This window comes from Gymnogyps californianus, chromosome 1, assembly GCF_018139145.2.
Source record: "Gymnogyps californianus isolate 813 chromosome 1, ASM1813914v2, whole genome shotgun sequence".
NCBI classification, from domain to species: Eukaryota; Metazoa; Chordata; class Aves; order Accipitriformes; family Cathartidae; genus Gymnogyps; species Gymnogyps californianus.
Genome location: NC_059471.1, coordinates 208,405,335 through 208,425,180, shown reverse-complemented (window position 1 = coordinate 208,425,180; position 19,846 = coordinate 208,405,335). Strand labels below are relative to the sequence as shown.

Sequence of the window (19,846 nt, the reverse complement as noted above, 5' to 3'; positions counted from 1 at the left end):
AATTTTTGCAGGATATTTTTAAAAAGAATGTTTAAGAAGAATGTTGCCTAATTATGTAGGAATAAAAGAGAGAAAGATTGAAGAATTGCTCTCAAATATTTTTTTTTTTTAATCTTAGCTTTCAAGTCATGTTGTTGCCTGCTTAAAGAGTACGTTGTTGATGCTAAAAATAGCACAATTCCCCTTTGTGTGGGTTTTGCAGGATGTGCTGATTTAAACTTGTTTTTCAAAGACACTGGCTTTACATAGTTGCTCATTTTTCTGAAGTTAGCTGAAAGCAGAAGATATTCTGAATACATAATAATGAGATGAAATTATCATTTAAAGGCAATTTAAAGTTAAGAACTGTCTGAATCTGTGTTGCATTAAACCAAGGGGCAGTGGAGGTAAATAGCAAACAGTGCTTTTCTTGAAAGTATATGTAATATGTACAGTAAATGGTATAGCTTATAATTTTGAACAATGACTTGATCCTTTGTTGTCCCTTTGTCCCAAGCAGCCAATTAATAGTCAGAGCAGTGAGTGACACGTTGCTTCTGTTAGGATGATGACCTCAATTATCACATACGATTTCTGGTTCTGACCTCTTTTATTCAAGTACGTGAAGAGAGTCCTGTTTTCCTTAGTGATGCTTGGAAGTATCCAACAAATTCTTCACTTACAACTTCTCAGCCTGACTTCGCAGACATCCCATACCCCCAGGATTTTGTCCTTCTCTCTTTCAAGCCACATGAATGTATTACTGCCTCTCCAGCCACCTGCTAGCCTTTTGCCCCAGCATACACCACCGGTAATCAATCCTCTCCCCATCTGTCCCCACAGACCCCTGGAATAACACTCAGGTCAATCTTTCCAATAAGGTCAACTGTTTTGGTCAACAGCTTCTCTGTCTTGCGCTATCTTGTCATATAAAAAGACTTACTTGTTTCTTACTGTAGCCTGTAAGAAGAGTGCTTGACACAGCTATCATGCTTAACAAGGTCTGCAGATAATGGGGTTTGATGGCTGTCGTTAATACCTAACAGTACAACTTGTCCTGTATGTCTGGATCACTTGCAGAGTCCCATTGACTACACTGAATTCCAGGGGTATTAAAGCCTGGTCTTCACAGATGAGATTCTGTAAATAGGGTATTTTAAATAATGCATTTGAAATCCACACTCAAATGCACTTTAGGCAAATGTCTGAGTTCAGACAACTCAGATCTGACAACGAGAAAAGCTGCAGAAATATAAAAATAGTGTTTTAAAAATCAGTTTGGCTCTTATAGTGGACACACATTCTGTCAAAAACAACTTGTGGAAATTCCTAAAATAGGGCCAAGCACAAGCCCATTTGTCTTGATAACAAATAATAGCCCCAAATGATTTTTGTGAGATCAAGGTTGATGGGAGGACAAAAGCTGCCTAGCTGTCTCTATGAAAAAGGGTACAAGGAGGAGATAATGAATAGAAAACACCATAAAGACTCGATCTGAAGTTTATGATGGCAATGGGGTTAATTATCCTTTGACTTAAATTGCAGCTGAAAAAGAAAACACTGGAAGTGACTGTCTGGGATTATGATAGATTCTCCTCGAATGACTTCCTTGGTGAAGTGAGTATCTTATTTCCTCCTCTCTAACACTGACTAGTTAGAAAGCTGATTAACTGCATGCTGGTATTTGGAGACTGTTCTCTTCCAAGGTATGGTACATGTGTTAAGTAAAACCTTTTTTACATCACAGTTTTACTGCTGACTTCATAGCAAATGGTCATGATTTCTTTCATTCACACATCAAAGATGCCTTCCCTTTATCTTGATAAATTCTGAGCAAGTTCATTTAGGACTCAACACAATGTTACTTCACTGAAAATTAAGATTTTTTTTGAGTCTGAGATAGTAACAGCCTTCACAATGACTGAATGGGGAATTCTTGTTATGACTGATAAGCTGTCTGCCTTGATTTTAACATAACATGGGAAGGCTGAGGAGGTATCAGTCTTTGTAAATGATTAAAGGATTAAATTCTGCCATCAAGCCATAATTTAGCACATGCACAAGTATCTGCAAGTGTGAGTAATTTGGTCTTGCTTGACACGAAAGGTCTTATTTCAGCTGCTTCTACAGGAAGATTTAAAACTTTTGCCTTCAAATATTTTCAACCTCTAAAAGTATTATATTTATTAAATCATTCAGACTTAAATATGAAAACAGTTCTTCGTGGAAAAAAGGAACGGAAAAGACTATCCAGTGTATTTCAGGACCGGGATGTCCAGAGGAATCCTGCACCATAACATCAGATATGGGATATCCAAATTGTGCCCTAAGGACTTGCTTGAGTAGGGCCTGCACCACTTGCATGCCCCAGAAGGCAAGTGGCACATCATGGTTCACATCCATGGAATGTGAATCCTCTTCTCCTACAAAGCAGAGCCCCCAGCCTATACTGCCTGTTGGGAACAATCCTCAACTATGCTGTCTTCCAAGTCATTCCCAAAGCTATGACCAAACACCACATCAGGGAACATGCTAAATAGTTAATCTGTTCAGATTAAGTATAGACCTAACAAGAAAGACCAAGCCAGGTCATATACAACCTGTGAATCTGAAAGAAAAAAGGAAAGAAAAAAGGCTTTTAACCTTCTAGAAACAATCAGTTGTGAAGAGACTTCCCCATCCCTAAACTTTAAGAGGCTTTCTTTTATTCAGGGTCTTGTAATAAACTGACAAAGACATTGTTCCATGAGGTAATTGCACACTTTATTTGTCTAGCAGTTTTAAAACTTCCCTACCTGACATTAGTTTTAACCCTCTCACCTTAGAGCCAAATGCAAGGCTATTTTTGTCTTTTCCTTCATTCAAGACTCTATGATGACTCTTTAGTACTTTACATCTCTTGGCCCTCTCAGCTGCAACACCATTAAGGGAGGAAGGATCTTTATTGGTCCCAACGCTCATTTTTTTAATTTCCTATTTTTAAAAAGAAATATCACAGAACTCCTGCTAGCAATGCAGGTGGCCTAGAGCAGATTTTAGCTACAATGGTTTTTTTTTTTTTAGCCAAGTTGCTCGTTTCATTTCCACATTGCCACTGCATCTCCCTTTTTTTTTTTCCCGGTGAAGTTTCGAGGCCTAAATGGTCTATTGAATTCTATTATTTTAATGAATTGCAAAGGTATCCCTATTCTTTTCTTTTTGTTACAAATTCTGCATATGTGGATTTTTTAAAGAATCAACAAGCACCAGTCTCATATTATTGAAGACCTTATTAAAAACAAATATTGAATTATTTGCCCCTTTACTAACACTGACAAAAGGGAAAAAATAACACTGCCCAATTCTTTTATTAGAATACATCTATACAGAGGCAGAATGACTAGGTGTCTTTTTAGTCTAGCTGTCAAGCTAGTGCTCACAAGCTACCCTTTAAACTATCTAGCCATCTTGGTACGGAGCTATGTCTAAACTCCTAGTCCTTACTGAGGTCCTGTTGAGAAGACATGTTAGTTCAGACACATCAATATGGTAACAAATGTGGATTTGGGATCACAGCTGGCTTTTATCAGGCGAGGTCAGAGCATGGGCAGAGAGTCCTGAATCTGTCAGCATACAGCCTTATACCCTTAACTTCTTACATTTGATTGCAACTTCTGGTAACACAACTGTAGACTCTTCTGCTGTACACAATCGTTAATAGATCAGATACAGGCCGTATATTGTACTTTGATTTATTTGTAGGTATTGATCGAGTTATCCAGCGTCTCTCAGCTCGACAACACTCCTCGGTGGTACCCTCTGAAAGAACAGAGTGAAAACATTGATCACGGGAAATCTCATTCTGGACAGAGTAGCCAGCAATCTCCAAAACCATCTGTCATCAAGAGCAGAAGTCATGGAATCTTCCCGGACCCCTCCAAGGGTAGGAATGACTTGATGCACCTGATATGAAATGTTTTCCCAGATGATAGGAAAACCTTTGCTATGTGTAAATTCTAATAGAAAAATAAAGTTACTGCTATGAAGTTTGTATACATTTTTATTAAAAACATATTTATCTCTGTGATTAATTCATTGGAGCCAAGGCTTAATTTGGCTTGATAAGCGCCAGCCAGCTTACTGAGTAATTGTGTCCTTAAAACAGCAGCTTACAAGCTCTGTGTGCTTTGCACATCTACTATAGATTCTGTGCCCTTTTCATTTTTCTGGCCTTGGCCAAATTCAATACATATTTAGCTTTTTATTTTTCATGTTCCTTAAATATTCTGTGGCATTTTATCTTCTGGAAATGTCACATTAATATTTTATAGAATAACAATTATGCTATAATAATGCATATGCATTTCCAGTCAATGATAATGGGCTGTAGCATATCTCAATTGTATTGGAAATCAGTGGAGCTGATATAGTAGAATTATACTAGTGTATACAAAAGCAGAATTGATCTCAGTGTCTCCTGCTCCAAGAAATTTATCTCTACTTTTTTTTTATATTAAGTAGTCAGTGGCCAATTGCTCACTTAAAACACAGTATATGTCATCATATCAAAGCAAAAGCCATCCCAAATAGCATCCAGATCAGAGCCTCAGAGTGATAAGACTCTGCTCCATCTCCTCTTTATTTCTCCATGTAATGTTTTGCTAGGGATTGGTGTCTATAGAAGATCTATATCTAAATTAGAGGTTAGTATAGAAGCTATTGTAAATTAGGCTATGGTTTTGACTGGGACATTCATCAGAATAAAACTGCTTGCATTACCTAAGTATTTGGTACTGGTGTAAGCGATGCTAGTTAGTCTCTACATACGAGAGAAGTAGAAAGTGGAAAACAAATTAGTCTTTAGGCTACCCCTTCAGGCTACTCCCCCGTCATTCTACCAGTGTGAACAAGCACAGGAGGCATAATTCACAGGTGATAGAAATCCAATAGTAAATTAATTATTCCCTGGGCCAGTGAACAGGGGGGAAGTAGAAAATGGTGCTTCATAAGAATTTCCTAATCATGATATATCCTGAGATTTTGAATGGCAATGCATAGCTTAATCTTTATTCCTTGTTCTGGAATGCAGCTAGAAAGGCCAGTCAAGAGAAAGAAAATGAAGTTGGTTGTTTTTAATAAATGCAACAGTTGTGCTTCTTCATTTTCTTGGTAGACATGCAGGTGCCCACCATTGAGAAATCCCACAGCAGTCCAGGGAGCTCCAAATCTTCCTCTGAAGGACATCTACGCTCTCATGGTCCATCTCGCAGCCAAAGCAAAACCAGCGTCACTCAAACTCACCTTGAAGACGCTGGGGCAGCCATCGCCGCTGCTGAAGCAGCTGTCCAACAGCTTCGCCTTCAACCAAGTAAAAGACGCAAATAAATTCCTCAGCATGGCAGCTTAATGTTCATCTGTTGCCTTTTTCCCTGCTGTCCTTCCCTTTTCGGCTATTTTTTTTCTGTTCTTGGCACACTGTGCTCACTCTGTTCAATGTCTTTCTTTGTGCCTGTGTGTGAATACATATAATTACAATATACTCTTGTATTTAGAAGTCTTTTATTTATTTATTTATTTTAATTTATATAGACTACAGTGAAACTGGCTGTTTCTCCATCAGTCCCTTCACTCATGGTCCATGATGTTCCATGGTTGTGCATGACCCACAGAGAATTCCATTGTGTGGTGGTGTTTTGATGTCACTAAATAACTACCAATGAAATAATTAAAACCTGCAGAGATGCAGCTGCCAGCTCTTCAAGCTGCACACAACAAGTACTGAGAGCACATTAACAACAAGATATATCTATAAGTAGTAATCAGGAAGGACAGTATATATACACAAAAAAAGATTTAAAGTTAAAGAAAAACGTTTTTTAACTACATGGCTGAGATTTCTATTTTTGAAACGACTGTAAATATCTAATTTTTTTTGGAAAGGAAATATAAGGCAACCTTCGTAACATCTCAGATAAAATCATGTCATTGATGAGCAGAGCAGCAACAGACAAAAACATTAAACACGTTAAATACAAACTCATTAAACACACAAAGCCATTAACAACATGGATTTCAACAGTGTTATCAAGTTAGCAAAGTCAAAGGGAGCTGAGAGCTAAGTCAGGTGTCATAGTCAGTTCAATTTTTCTAGTAATTTTTATGCCATGGATTGATTAAGGGTCAAGATAGGTTTCATCTGACAACTTTAAATAGATTAAAAAATTAAAACTTTTCCATTCAAAAGGATTGCTCTCCAGAGTATACTTCAGACCAGTATCTGATTGCTAGTTGAGGGTTTAGTTGATGGCAAATTAAAATTCTCTGACTGTGGAATCATTGTGTTTGTCTTCAGGATTTGTTGATATGCCGTAAACTTACCATGGTATAATGCAAAAACCAGGGGAAAATTATTTCCCTTGTCTTCACCATCATTAAAGAAGAAACAGCCAGTTTTAATACTCTTTAATGCTGTGCATGTGGTGTCTCTTTGGTGTTTGAAAACACTACTTACTTAAATACAGAAAAAAACACTTCTGTTTGCATGAATAACATTTAAGCTGGTTCCATCTGAGGATACATACTCTGGGTTTCCATTTCACCCACACTGCCACAGCAGCACATAAAAGCGGTCAGTCTAATCATGCCAGGAAGCAGCACAGACACAGCATAGCAGGAGTCCTCCCTATTCAAAGAACTCAGTCTGACAATCTGCCTCCACCAGCCAATGACAACAAAGACCAAAGCCAACTAGCCCTCAGGAAAGTGATGTCTGACGGACCAGTCAAGCCTGAAGGAGGTGAGCAGAAAGACATGGTTAAGAAACCAACCACATCCAAAATCCTTCTTGCCATGTCTACTAATTCATTGCGATATTTAATTATTTATTTTACCCCTCCATTAAGTGCTGGAAATGTTAACATGAATCAAGAACTTTGCTTGATTTTTCCACATCAGCGCATAAATCCATAATGAAAAACTCTGCTAAGAAGCATTACAAAACAACAAACGTGTGCACTTCCATTCCACTGGAGGACTTAGAAAATGGTATAGTTTTGCTCATGTTGTTGCCCAAGGAAAAGGATGTATCCAAGCTGGTCTGCTTAAGCATGACTGAACATTTCTTGTACTGTGACAAAAACCTAATTGCACATTTTTGTTTCTGGAATTCTAATTGGGACACTAACAATTTCTTTCTCCTCTCCCAATGTAGTTGTTATGTCAAAAGTCATTAGCATAGATAATTTTTCAAACCGCCAGTGGAAAGGAAAGGAGTTTTGAACCATGTATAGCTCAATCTCTTGATAACTTTCCTATCAGCCTCTTAAAAAATTATTTTCTACCTGTAGGCACCTGTACATCAAACCTAAATACCACATAGCATCAATTTCTCCCCTCATCACAAATAAAGAGCCAGAATCTCAATTGGTTCAAATTGGCACTGTTCTTTTGACTTCTGGAGCATTTTGTTTATTTCCATGGAATCTGAGGGTTATCCCAATAAACTTACAGACTGGATTCCCAGATCTTCTCTTGTGCTGTAGTCCCTTCCCAAGCTCTCATGATTCATTGAAGGTTCTTCTGTCAACACCATTGCACACCGTGGACCATGCAGTCTGGCTGAGAAGGTTGTAGGAGAGAAAGAGGGAATGATACTTCAAACAGTATACCCTAAAGACAACAAGTCATTAAAAGAACTAGTGTGATGTGAAAACAGCTAATTAACAAGGGCAAATTTAATAAATAATTTTAAACATTGTATTTAGAAATAACAAGTTGTTTCTTACGAGAGCCTTAAGAACTCTTCCATAAATATATCTATCTACACACATGTGCATCCACCCCCACACATATTGTCTTACTCTACAGCTCAACTCCAGACACTCAGTTCAGGCAGAGGCCAGAGGATATCATGGTAGTAGGTCAGGCATCATAACTGAAAGGCCCATCCTATTCCTGGCATGTATACCATAGAAATCTAAATAACTCTTACGATCTTTTGAAGCGTCATGTCTGTAGAGATTTATCATAAAGACTTGTAGTCCTATGATGCCTTTTGGCATAGACAAGCAATGCTAAAACCTTTTGCTTGTGATATAAGGTTGAATCAAGGTTCACATACACTTTTATGATAAGGAAGTAGCTAGGCTGTTAGCTTCAAGTACCCTTGCCACTGAACAGTTATGCTAGCTTCTTTACTTTTAAAATTGCAAAAAGTATATGTATCGATATGCACTTGGCTCAGCAATATTAGAAGCATCATAGAGAGTTATGGGAATAAAAGCCCACATTAATATCATTAATATATAAGCAAGGTTAGAGTTACTATGAAGAGACACGGTCCCTTTGTCTTTTTACTTCTCGCAAATGTACGCAATGCATGGTCACCTACACAAAGTCTACAAGTCTGGTTTCAGATCTGTGAGAAGTTTTGGCTTCTTCTTATTGTACCAAAACTAGTTTGTCCTAATTTATTCATATGAGGTGGGCCAATAATTACCATTTTGAGGTAAATGGATCTCATCTGTTTCAGCAAGAACAAAAAGCAAGATTAGTTATTGCAGTTTTGTGGAGTATGTAAGTAAAATGAGAAGAGACTATGACCTTGAATAGAAAAAGCACCAAAGGTGCTCAAAACAGCTTTCAATTTATGGAGTTCTTTGCGGGAGGAAGAGGTGATAAAGGAAGGAGAGTTTTCCCCTGCATTTCAAAAATTCTAAAAGTTGAGAGTATTGTGAACAATGAATATTAGGGCATCATCAATTTGCAAGTCCATTCGTACAGGGATGCTTCATGGTTGTGGTACCCACCCCCATTACAGCCTACTTTATTGGCACCTGGAAAAGAACCAATTATGAACTGGTTTTATGGACTGGAACAGTCATCTTGGCAAGTTAGTAATTTTTTGTCACTAAGTCTCAAAGCCCTTTATTAAGGAAGCCATTACAGATAATCCACAACATCATTATTATTTTTTACCACAGCTATTTCTCTGTGAATTTATCAGAGAACAGCACCTTTTAGAACAACAGTTTGGTTTTTTTCAGCCCAAGCACACAAGCTGGTAGTAATGTAGCAAGATTTCCGCAAGGGTGATGGGAAAATTTCTATGCTGTGAGTGATCATCAGTCCTTCTCTACCTAAGAGAACGCTCAGAAAGACTTTCCTCCTTTAACCTAGTCTCTCAATAGCTTCTTTTTTTTTCCCTTGAATTGAATTTGGACTTGAAAAATCAAAACAAAACAAGAAGCCTCAGTCATTCTTAGAATGCCCCAGAGAAATCTTTCTCTACTTCTGACTCCTAGGACCTTTTCTATTGGATGTATTTTGTCAGTTATTAATTGTATGTCTGATGAGAAGTAAAAAGGAAATCATAAACAAAACCAGCACCCACAGTATACATATTATATTTTGTGAATGCAAAGGACTTGCATCAGTCTAAGTTTATTGGACTGAACTATTTCTGTATTAATTTTAAACAGTAAAAAATTTATTTTAATCAATCTGTTATAAAATTAAGGTGAAGCTACAACAGAAAACACATTGGTCTTTGTTCAGCATCTCTGTAAAATCCAATATTCAACTACAGCATTTCATTAAAAACAAACCCTGAAGTATAATTTTCTTCTTGCCTGTGAGAGATAAGAGTGTGATCTGCAAAGAAACCAGTTGTGTAATACACATTCCCATCACGCCCCTCAGAGAGAAACAATAACATTTCAGAGCCAACCCTTTGAAGGCAGAAGTTGCAAGGGATCCAAGCCAGAGGGAGAGAGCAGTGCCTAGGTTTGAGTTAATTTGATTTCATTTGTGTGAAAAATCTGAATCATTGCCAATTACACATTCACATAAAATGAGGCACATTCCTTTCAACATAAATCTGTGTATTAGAGTTTATCCACCAGATAAGTCAGTTTTAGAGACAGTGTAAATCAGTCCACCTCCTTTTAAGTCAGTAATTTATCCCACAGAAGGATCTTTCCATTATATGGAATTTTCTTGGTAGGTCACTTATGTTTTAAATATAATAAGTTATTTTAGGGTTCTTCAGATATTTGAACAGTTAGAGATATTCTGATGATAATTACCAGTTCCCTGGAAATATGCATATAAAACAGTAGGTGTATCTGCAATACAGTTATTTACTGATTTTATATAAAAAGTCTTTTCGAAGCCAGTTTATAGTTTTAAAAGAATGAACTACATGCTTTAGTTTTAATAACTTCCAATAAAGTGAATCAGAAGGACAAAGAACAGCAAAATTTCCCTTCAATGTCTGTGTGAAGTAGAAAGGTGCACCACCTCTGCCTCACTAGAATAGAAAGTGTAGTTTCCAGTGAAATAAGAAGTTCAGAGCACAAAAAAAAGACTGTGTTCACCATATAGTCAGCATTTATCTACGTAACTGGTCATTTTTTAAAGTACACAGTTTTATAGGGGGCTGTGGTCTCTACATGGGTGTGGCTTAATGGGTGAAATTCAATGGGCTTGTCCTTATTTGCAGAGGAGGAGGTGCCAGTTTTGCCCCCAAAGGTACAATGATTGTACAATGAAAAAACAATTCCTTTATTATATCAGAATATCGAATGGTCAACAACAACAAAAAATTTTATGACCAAAGAAAAGAATTTCTAGAAAATTATTTTGATTCTTCCTAGCGTCTTTTGAGAACAGTAAATTAATATTTAAATAGCTCAGTGGGTGATTTTAAGCCTGAACATCATTGTAGTCCTATGCATTTTTCTATCCTTTCAAACAGACACTCATGAGAGAGAAGCTACCAGTCAATACCCTGTTGCTTGAACATCATATGATGATGGATGCCATATGCACCTCCTCTTTTATTTGGCACACATGAAAAAAACAACCAAACAAGTAAACAACCTGCCAGGAGAAAACCACTGCTATATTCTTGACCTGAATCAGTTAGCAAATGTTGAAGATCTGGAGAAAATACCATGTGTTTCACTTAAAGGTCCAAACATACCCGTGTCCTCGTTTCGGCTAGGACAGAGTTAATTTTCTTCCTAGTAGCTGGTATAGTGCAGTGTTTTGGATTTAGTAGGAAAATAATGTTGATAACACACTGATGTTTTTAGGTGTTGCCAAGTAGTGTTTAGACTAAGTCAAGGATTTTTCAGCTTCTCATGCCAGCCAGCAAGCAGGCTGGAGGGGCACAAGAAGCTGGGAGGGGACACCGCCAGGACAGCTGACCCAAACTGGCCAAAGGGATATTCCATACTGTATGACGTCATGCTCAGTATATAAACTGGGAGGGAGTTGGCTGGGAGGGGCAGATTGTTGCTCGGGAACTAACTGGGCATCGGTCAGCGAGTGGTGAGCAATTGCATTGTGCATCACTTGTTTTGTATAGTCTAATTCTTTTAGTATTGTTATTGTCATATTATTATTATTATCATTATCATTATTTTTCCTTCCTTTCTGTCCTATTAAACTCCCTGTATCTCAACCCACGAGGGGTTTTTTTCCGATTCTTTCCCCCATCCCACTGGGTGGAGGGAGTGAGCGAGTGGCTGCGTGGTGCTTAGTTGCTGGCTGGGGTTAAACCATGACAACCTGTTAAATTACCATTTAAGGTAATACAAACAATATATTTCTACAGCAATTTCTGTCTATTTTTCCTATACTTTTTTACTCAATAATAGAAAGGTTTTTTTCAACCCCAAACCTCTGGGAATTTAAAATCACAACATTTTCTGAAAACCTCCAGATCTAATGCATGTACCCAGAACCTATTTATTTCTCCCATCTCATAGAGAACATTTCATCTTTTACATTATAAATTTTCCATCATGACACAAAAGCTTTTCTGTGATATCCTAAGAGGAAACTACTTTCCAAATGTGTGTCAAGTGATTTTACTGGTCAGAGGGAGGTCTACTATCAGAGCTAATACTGTTAACTAGAATATCTAGAGTAGACAGACTGTGCATCAGCATTTTCACAATTGTACCCAAATGAGCATGTCAATTTACACCTCTCAAAGACCTCTGGTTTAAAACACTTTAGTTCAAAAGGCAGCGTACCTGCTTTCAACTCCCTTGGTCCAACAACTTTGACAAAAGTTCACTTAAGTGTCAGCATAACAGGTTAAAGCTACACAGAAATGTGATGTGGTGTATGTACCAAGATATTGCTAGCACTGTAAAATCCATGAGCCAGCACTGTGTAATTTCTAGCCACTTAGCTGTAAGAAATTAAAATCGACAGGAATTTTCCTTATCGCTAAGTTCTATTTACTGGCATTAGCAACAATGTGGAGTGAAAGGAAATTGATTCCTAGGTTCTATAAATCTTTTGAATGGGATATGATTGTGGATTTAAACACCTGCTTATTTGGGATCCCTTTAGGTCTATACCCATTTTCATGCTTTTAATAGGCAATGCCATGTTTTAATTTCCTACAATAATTTAGGATGTTTCCTTCACACTTTAAATAATTTACTGCCCAAAGCTGTTTTATGCCTAGCTTCACTAGTCTCTTAATTTCCAAGTTAAATGGGCCTTCGTATTGCTACAAATAACCCATTTCCAAGAATCATTATCAAAACAAGAACAGTTTGTCCCCACTCTCTGCAGATAGCAATAATCTGAGACTGTCTTTTGAGTCTTGTTTCAGTCTAATAGCTGGCACATTTTGCTTTGGCTATTCCTGCTATTTACTCTTCCACCATTTTAAGCTGACATGTAATTTCAGGAAATTGCTCAGATTCTTCGTTTGATAACTCTTATTTCAAAAGTCTATTAGATGGTAGCCTAACCCTACGGAGCACATGGAAGAAAATTATTTCATCAGAATTGCTTTGCTGGGTAAAGAAATGCCATCACCACAGTTTAAGATGAGTGCTGTTCTGCCATTACTCACTTCAAATGGTAAATTGCTCTGTAAAGAGTTGGGCTGAAATTTCACAAAATATCACTGCTCAGTGTGTGGTCAAAGCCATGTCTAATATACAAATGTGGCTGAAATGGGTGAGACCGTGGTCTAAAGTACTGTTCAATATGAGGAAGAGTGAGGAAAAGAAACTATCAGAACTGATCTGAGTTATATGCCTTTGATCACAAGTTAATTTATGTATACCCATTCTGTTGTCAGTTCACAAAAGATGCAACTAGCAGTCCCAACAACAGGGTTTTACACCGCAGAGCCTTACGGAGCAAGCCTGAGCAGCACTTGCTTTTAGTGCTAGCAAACCCTTCATAAAAACAGGTAAACTGGCATTTGGGGGCAAGTCGAGGTTGGAGCACTTCGAACACAAGGCATCTGAGAGTGAAGGGTAGACAAGCTTCTGCCAGAAGGTGCTGTGTGACATGCCCAGTCTGTTGGTCAGCAGATAACTATCCAAAGCAGATTGGTGATTTCACCCGCTCCCGTGGGCTTGCATCTCTTTGGCAAGACTCAGCATGATGCTATCAGCCCTTTTTGTCACCCAGGGTTTCTCACAAGACTGCCAGTTATAAAGAACAATTTTTTTTCCAAGCAATTAGAGGCAAATTCTCAAAACTTAATCCTGAATGCGTACTCAAAAGCATTTTTCCCTCCTCCTGTTTGGTTTACAGATAGAACTATCTTTCCCCAGATACCTGAAAAGGGGAACATCTACAATTTAATCCCCAGGAATAAGTTCTGCTTGAGTCTGTTCTTCTTTTAGCCATAGAAACCACAGAACAGCATAGTCCCATTTTTCAAATTTAAGTCTTTAAAAAAAAAAAAAAATAGTCCATTCGCTGTAGAAGAATGGGTGGAGTGGCTGACAGTGCTGGATAGTTTCCATTCTGCTGCTGACTGACTTGACAGTTCAAGGCTATAGGACTTGTGTGAATTATCTATCTATCTCCCTTATGTTAAGTTTTAAATAAGCATCTTCTCTGTTGTAAAAACAGACTTTTCAGAAAGATTAAGTGAAATCATATGGCTTCCATTCTTTCCTTTCTTACTGATTTTAATACGATATTTTCTTTATACTAAGGCATGACTTACGTGTTTTCCTTGGTTATAAAACTTGATTTTCTAACTGGATCCATAAGCCAAAGCATAAGCAAAAGCAAATTTTTGCCATAGATGCATTCAACTAATATCATACTAAGAATAATAATAATTTAAAAAAATAAAAATAAAAAAATGGAGCTGAAAGGTGAGATCAGTGCTAGCCTCAATTTTCTTGAATCAGCAATTCTTTTCCAAGAAGGCATAAGGGAATACATGGTCAAATATTCTGTCGAAGGAAAAGTCTTTTTTTTTTTTTTTTTTTTTTGTAAACAACACAGAGTACAAAAGGTATCTGTCTAACCATTATCATTTTTTTCTTGGGAAACCCTGATCCTACACCAGGGATAACATTATGATCCACTTCGTTAGAATCTGAAAGTATTACTGTAAGCAATCGAGAACTCTTCCAACTCATTTATGTATTATTCACTAGAAAGGTTGAACTGAAACTTTTGCTCATGCCAGCCTGTACAACAGACAGTAAAACAGTATCACTCAGAGGCATTAGCACCACATTGCTAGCTACTAAATATGACATGTCTACCCATCAACACACCTTCCAAGTAGAGAACATTTCATCTCATTGGGGGAACTACCAGCTAAAATAGGATTAGCAGATGAAAATGAAATCAAACTACAATAGCTTTGTATAATAGGAAATTCTGTGCACTGTTTCAGAGGAAGCAGCTCATATTAGAGTTTTAAACTAAACTTTCATTTCCTATTTCTATTCTTCATAAGTTCAATGGCTGGACAGCCCAGACATCATTGATGTTACAATCCTTAAAAAGCACCAAGCACCTGATAAACTGCATAAAAAGTTCATGGAGAAGGGGCTAGAGGGAGAAAGGGGTATCTCCTCTCTCCCAGAAAGAGGCCAAAGGATGATGCTGGGTAATGATCTTCAGTTAAGCTTAGTCTCTTCCATCTGCTGAGGCTTTTCTCCAAAAATCGAAAGATTTCAGCATCATATGTAATTGACAGCAAGACCTTGCCTATGAGAAGTATTTTAAAAGTTTTCTAAGCTTTCTAAGAGTTTCTAAAAGGCTTTTTTTTTTTTCCCCCTAAGAACCAGGAAATAATTTGAAAAACCAAAGGGCAAGGAATCAATGAAACATAGCTCTTCTATACTCTGGATACTTAATATTCAAATGATGGCAATTGCCTTTGCCCAAGTTCCTATTCAGATAAATGTTGTAGATTTAAGTAAAGCAAGACTACATCTTGTAGTATCAGGCACCTCTGTGATACCAGAAGAGAATATCTGATCCTTGGACCAGAGTGAATCCGTATGAAACTATTCAACTCTACAGACCAAGGCACCTCCTGCTAGAACTTTGATGCCAAAACCTGAGAACTTAGGCATTTTCTAGCATAGGCAGCTGTAAGCAGAAGCTCTGTAACTCAGAAGTGAACCTGCCCTAATCTCACTTTAGTTACTTGTCCTTTATGTGGATAGGAACCCAACTGGCCAAGCAAGGTGGCAATTCTTCTGACACAGGGCTTCACAGACCTTACATCGGCTAGTAAGACCAGAGGAGTACCACAGTGAACTCAGACTTTCTTGTTAAAGTTCCTAAGACAATGTTTGCATTTGTTCAAAGAGAAAGGTCAAGGCTGTAAATGGATGTACAAACTAGTCCCTTGTACATGAGAGCAGGGAACAAGTTCGAACTTTCAACTTACAGTACAAATCTAACCATGGTTATTCTAACTCAGACAAAATATTGCCTGGCAGCAGGCGTTGCCACATCTTCAGAACTTAGAAGTTTCCTATATAACCAGCAGCAGAAGCTTAGAGGTCTAGATTTATCTATAAAAAAATAGATATATAGAAAATGTGGGTGTCTCATGAGTTATGGAGGAGTTCTCTGTATCAAGATTCTTAATTTGTCACAAAACCAGCTGTAAATCTATTTGTGGATTTCATCTCTTGTCACAAACTGACGCTGTAGTTCATTACTTTCATAGAGCAGATAGGAAAAAAAAAGAATATTGAACTTTAGAATTTTCAAAATCCAGTCATGAATCTAAACTTGGATCCATTATAACCATTCACCAAGAGATCTTATGGGAAAAAACATCAATATAGAAAAAGATGTAAATTAGTGAAAACAGTAGAGAAACTAAAAATACAGCATACTGAATGTATCATCAAGATACAGCTGTTTCAAAAGAAACAACTATGTTTTGATTATAAATAGATGTAGCAAAACTTCTAAATCATTTATAAAGGCTTAATTTAAGCTTTTCTGGCTTGAACTAAATTCTAGGTTCTTACTGGTTTTAGAAATCCACCAGTAAAGATATAAGAAATTACTTCAGGCACTAGCTTTTACAGTAAAGTCAATAAAAATAAGAGCCCAGATATGAACCACCCGTTCAGCCACATATGTTGTGGTGGAGATGTATGCAACACTAAGCAAATTCATGCGTAAGGGAAGGACTAAAGATGCTTTTTTGTGCTGGTACAATACTGTCTTGACTTCCATGGTTGTTGCAGATGTATGGCTTTCCTGATTGTCCTCACCTATGAGGCATTTGTCATGCCATGGCAAAAAAACCCCAACCCAACCTAAAGAAACCCTCAGAATCTCAAACAACAAACATGAGAAGTCACACAGGTCACACAAACACTGTGAGAAATGAGGTTTATGGATTAGTTTGGGACAGGCATGAGATAGCCCCAATTCAGGCTGTTGAATACAGGGCAGCTGGCAAGAATGCACTGTAAAGGAGAGCTTGATCTCTTTTCCCTGAAATCTCGCTCTTGCCCGACATTTCCCAACAGCAGTTTGCTGATATGTCACCATAGGCATAGGAATTCACTCACAAACTGAAAGTGATAGAGCAACCACTGCTCAACAACACTGCTGTGCTCTGGATGTCTCTGCTGGAAAAAAACATGGGTGGCTTTCTCTCCAGATGAGATACTGAGAGTATCTGCTAATAACACTATTATTTTACAGTTTATTAATTTGTATTAACATCCAAGAAGATAGCCTATGATCAATGTATAAAATCATGAAATAGAGCTAAAGAATATTTTTGTCTGAAAATAATATAGACTGACAGATTCCTTCTGTGGCTGTAGGCAACAGTGAAACAGAGCAGGCTAATAGAATATGAAAAAAAAAAAAAGTTACGTGACAGCTCAGTTTAGCAGTGAAGAATCACTTTGCAGAGTAAGAGTTCTGTCTTAACTCACAGTTTGGCCCAAGGACTGATGATATGTGAATTGCTCCATTCCTCTCGTCTAGTTTCAATTATTAATCTGTTTTTGCATTACGTTTGAGGAGCCACACTCAGCTTCCTGGTCCTACATCTGGCAGCATGCAGCGGTCTTCACCAAAAATATCATTCATTCAGGCAGACGTAAATAATATTGGTTGCCAGTTTAAGGCAAAACACTGTTGGGGCTCTGGCTCTTATTTGAAGTAATTTCCATTTAGATATTTGACTAATTTCTTGTTTAAAGAAGAATCTCTCTTAACTGCTTGCATTAAAGTTTCACAGTTCACCAAAATAACATAAAAATTCATTAAGTCTTCACAGAAAAATAACTTTACAAAAAAGTATTTTTTACCTTCAGTATATAGAGTCAGTCAGTTGGAACAGATGAAACATGACAATAGTAGGTGTAGTAGAGGACATTTAACAAAAAAATTCCAAAAATCTGTATTAATATTACCAGACAATTGTATTATTCAATATGAGAATAGCTACTCTACTGTTCCTGTATTAATTATTATGTGTAATGTCACTGTGTCCTTTTTTGTTTATATTTCTCAACTTGCTAAAGGCTGAATACCGGAAGATTTGTTCATGTAGTACAATAATATCCAAAACACAAAGTAAGGCATCTGAAGTAAAAATAGCATAAACTGGTGTACTTTTCCTACACCAAATGGTCTTAAACAAGATTAGGGCATCTCCCATCAAAATATGTGCATTAAAATTCTAGGCATGTAGTAAGAGAGATCCAGATGGGTAGGAGCAGTTGAGAAATATAATGCAGTAGCTGTGTTATGTCTGAAGAGGGGTGGAGGTCTTCATACGGTCTCTGTGACTATAGATGGTGTACTTATATCTCCTTTCAGCTTCCTCTCCTTCTCAAAATCACCAAATGCAAAGAATGTTTCACAAGGAATATGAGGCAGGCCCACTGGGACTTTCATTTTTACAAGATTACCATATGAAATGCTTCATATGAATAACTGGTTTTCTGTAGCTTTAATCAGAAAAGCAGTGTTAATCAATCTAATCCATTCTTTTTTTCCTTCAGGCTGTTGATTTGAACTATTAACATGACTGGAGAAAAAATATGGTGGTATATTATTTGGTTTAGAACACCTTATTCTATGTGAAAATAAACATCGTTTGCAAAAGATGGTAACACAATACTGGAATGTAAAGTAACAAAGTGAAAGTGTTTGCAGCATGTGATTTTGATAAATTACATTTTTTCTTAACGTGGATGGTACTGATGTCTTACAAGGTTTTTGGTAACCCACTGTTCCCACCCTGTACAGCAAGGTCTACTAATCACCGACCCGCAGAAAGTTCTGTCTCCACTGGCTCGTCAGCCAGTAGTTTTGGCAGTGGATACAGCATGGATAGCGAAGGCAGCAGCAGTGCCACAGGAGAGAATAATCTATTTCCCATCCCAAGAATGTAAGGCTTTTCCTTTAACATACTGTATCCTCCATGCACTGACTATGTATAGCCTTTTCACTTGCCAGGCATCTTCTTACGTAGTTTCCTCTGCACACTTGAGTTATGCAGTAGAATAGCAGGTAACTGGGGAGAATTTCTCAGAGCTCAAATCTCTATTCTGCTTTGTTGAACATTAAATTGTTAATAACCAACCAAACCTCTGCCTCAACCTCATGAATTTATTGCTGTCACACAGGAGAGGTGCTAGTCTCAGCCTTTGATGAAAGTGTGTAGAGGTGGGCTTGGGTTGTGTTTCAAAAGTACAACTTTCGTAGGCTTGAGAATGCTTAGTTTAAGTTTTCAGATTGACCTCCTTCTAGAAAGAAGTGTTACTAATGCAACTGAAATTCAGATTCTGGACATAACTCAACTTTTCCCAAGTTTTTAAGAGTTTGAATAGAATTTCTCAGTTCTTGGTTGGAAAAAGCTTTTTGGATGGAGTCCCTGTAGGAATTATCAAGCTACTATCAGTGTAATGATCCTATAAAATGATTTAATTTTCAAACATTTTACCCAGTTAACTACTCCACAGAGAAAAGTTTTGCCAGGATTTTTCCCCCTCAACTTTGGCAGCATGCACCTTCATTTAGCAATTTCATTTATATTCTTTTATAGGAAAGAGTAATTTCTCCTGATCAACTTAATGTTTCTGGCCTGAAAATTTTATAGATTGACTGTTCTCAAAATATTAGCTGGTGGTCATTGCTCATTCAGTGTCTGCAACAGTTGTTCCATGTTTTTCTCTGGGATACAAATTTTTGCTTTTCCCTTGAAGTCCTGAATTATTAGTCACAAGAGCTTGATGTAATCTTCCTAAAAAAGCTTGAATGAAGAAAAAATTCATTCTCTAGAACTGTGACATTTCTAAGTATTCATCATTTTCTAAAACAAAGCCCAATGGTATTTGTCTACAGCTTATTAGTGGCTAAAAGGAAAATAGACACAAATCTAATATTTCAATCTCATCTTCAGAATCTAGGAGGACAATGTGAGCTCAGGTTGTGGGATGCCAATTGTTTAATCTTCATAGAACTTTTCACTCATGTTGTTTTAGGTTAAAATGAGTTGTACTTCCCAGTGGCAAAAAGATGATCTTTAATTGGATTTGACAACCTCAAAAGAAAATTATTTTGCCAGCGTTCTTAATGAGAAAAGCAAAGATGC

The 19,846-nt window shown here is 37.3% G+C and overlaps 1 protein-coding gene across 1 annotated transcript in view; it reads left to right on the top strand.

Annotated features, from left to right (window-relative positions):
* The window catches only part of PCLO (piccolo presynaptic cytomatrix protein), a 378,058-nt gene that overhangs the window by 312,279 nt on the left and 45,933 nt on the right, over positions 1 to 19,846 (top strand). Inside the window, 4 exon segments of the mRNA XM_050905865.1 lie at positions 1,525 to 1,596; positions 3,721 to 3,901; positions 5,132 to 5,326; positions 18,499 to 18,640. Of these exon segments, the coding sequence (XP_050761822.1) occupies positions 1,525 to 1,596; positions 3,721 to 3,901; positions 5,132 to 5,326; positions 18,499 to 18,640 (590 nt within the window).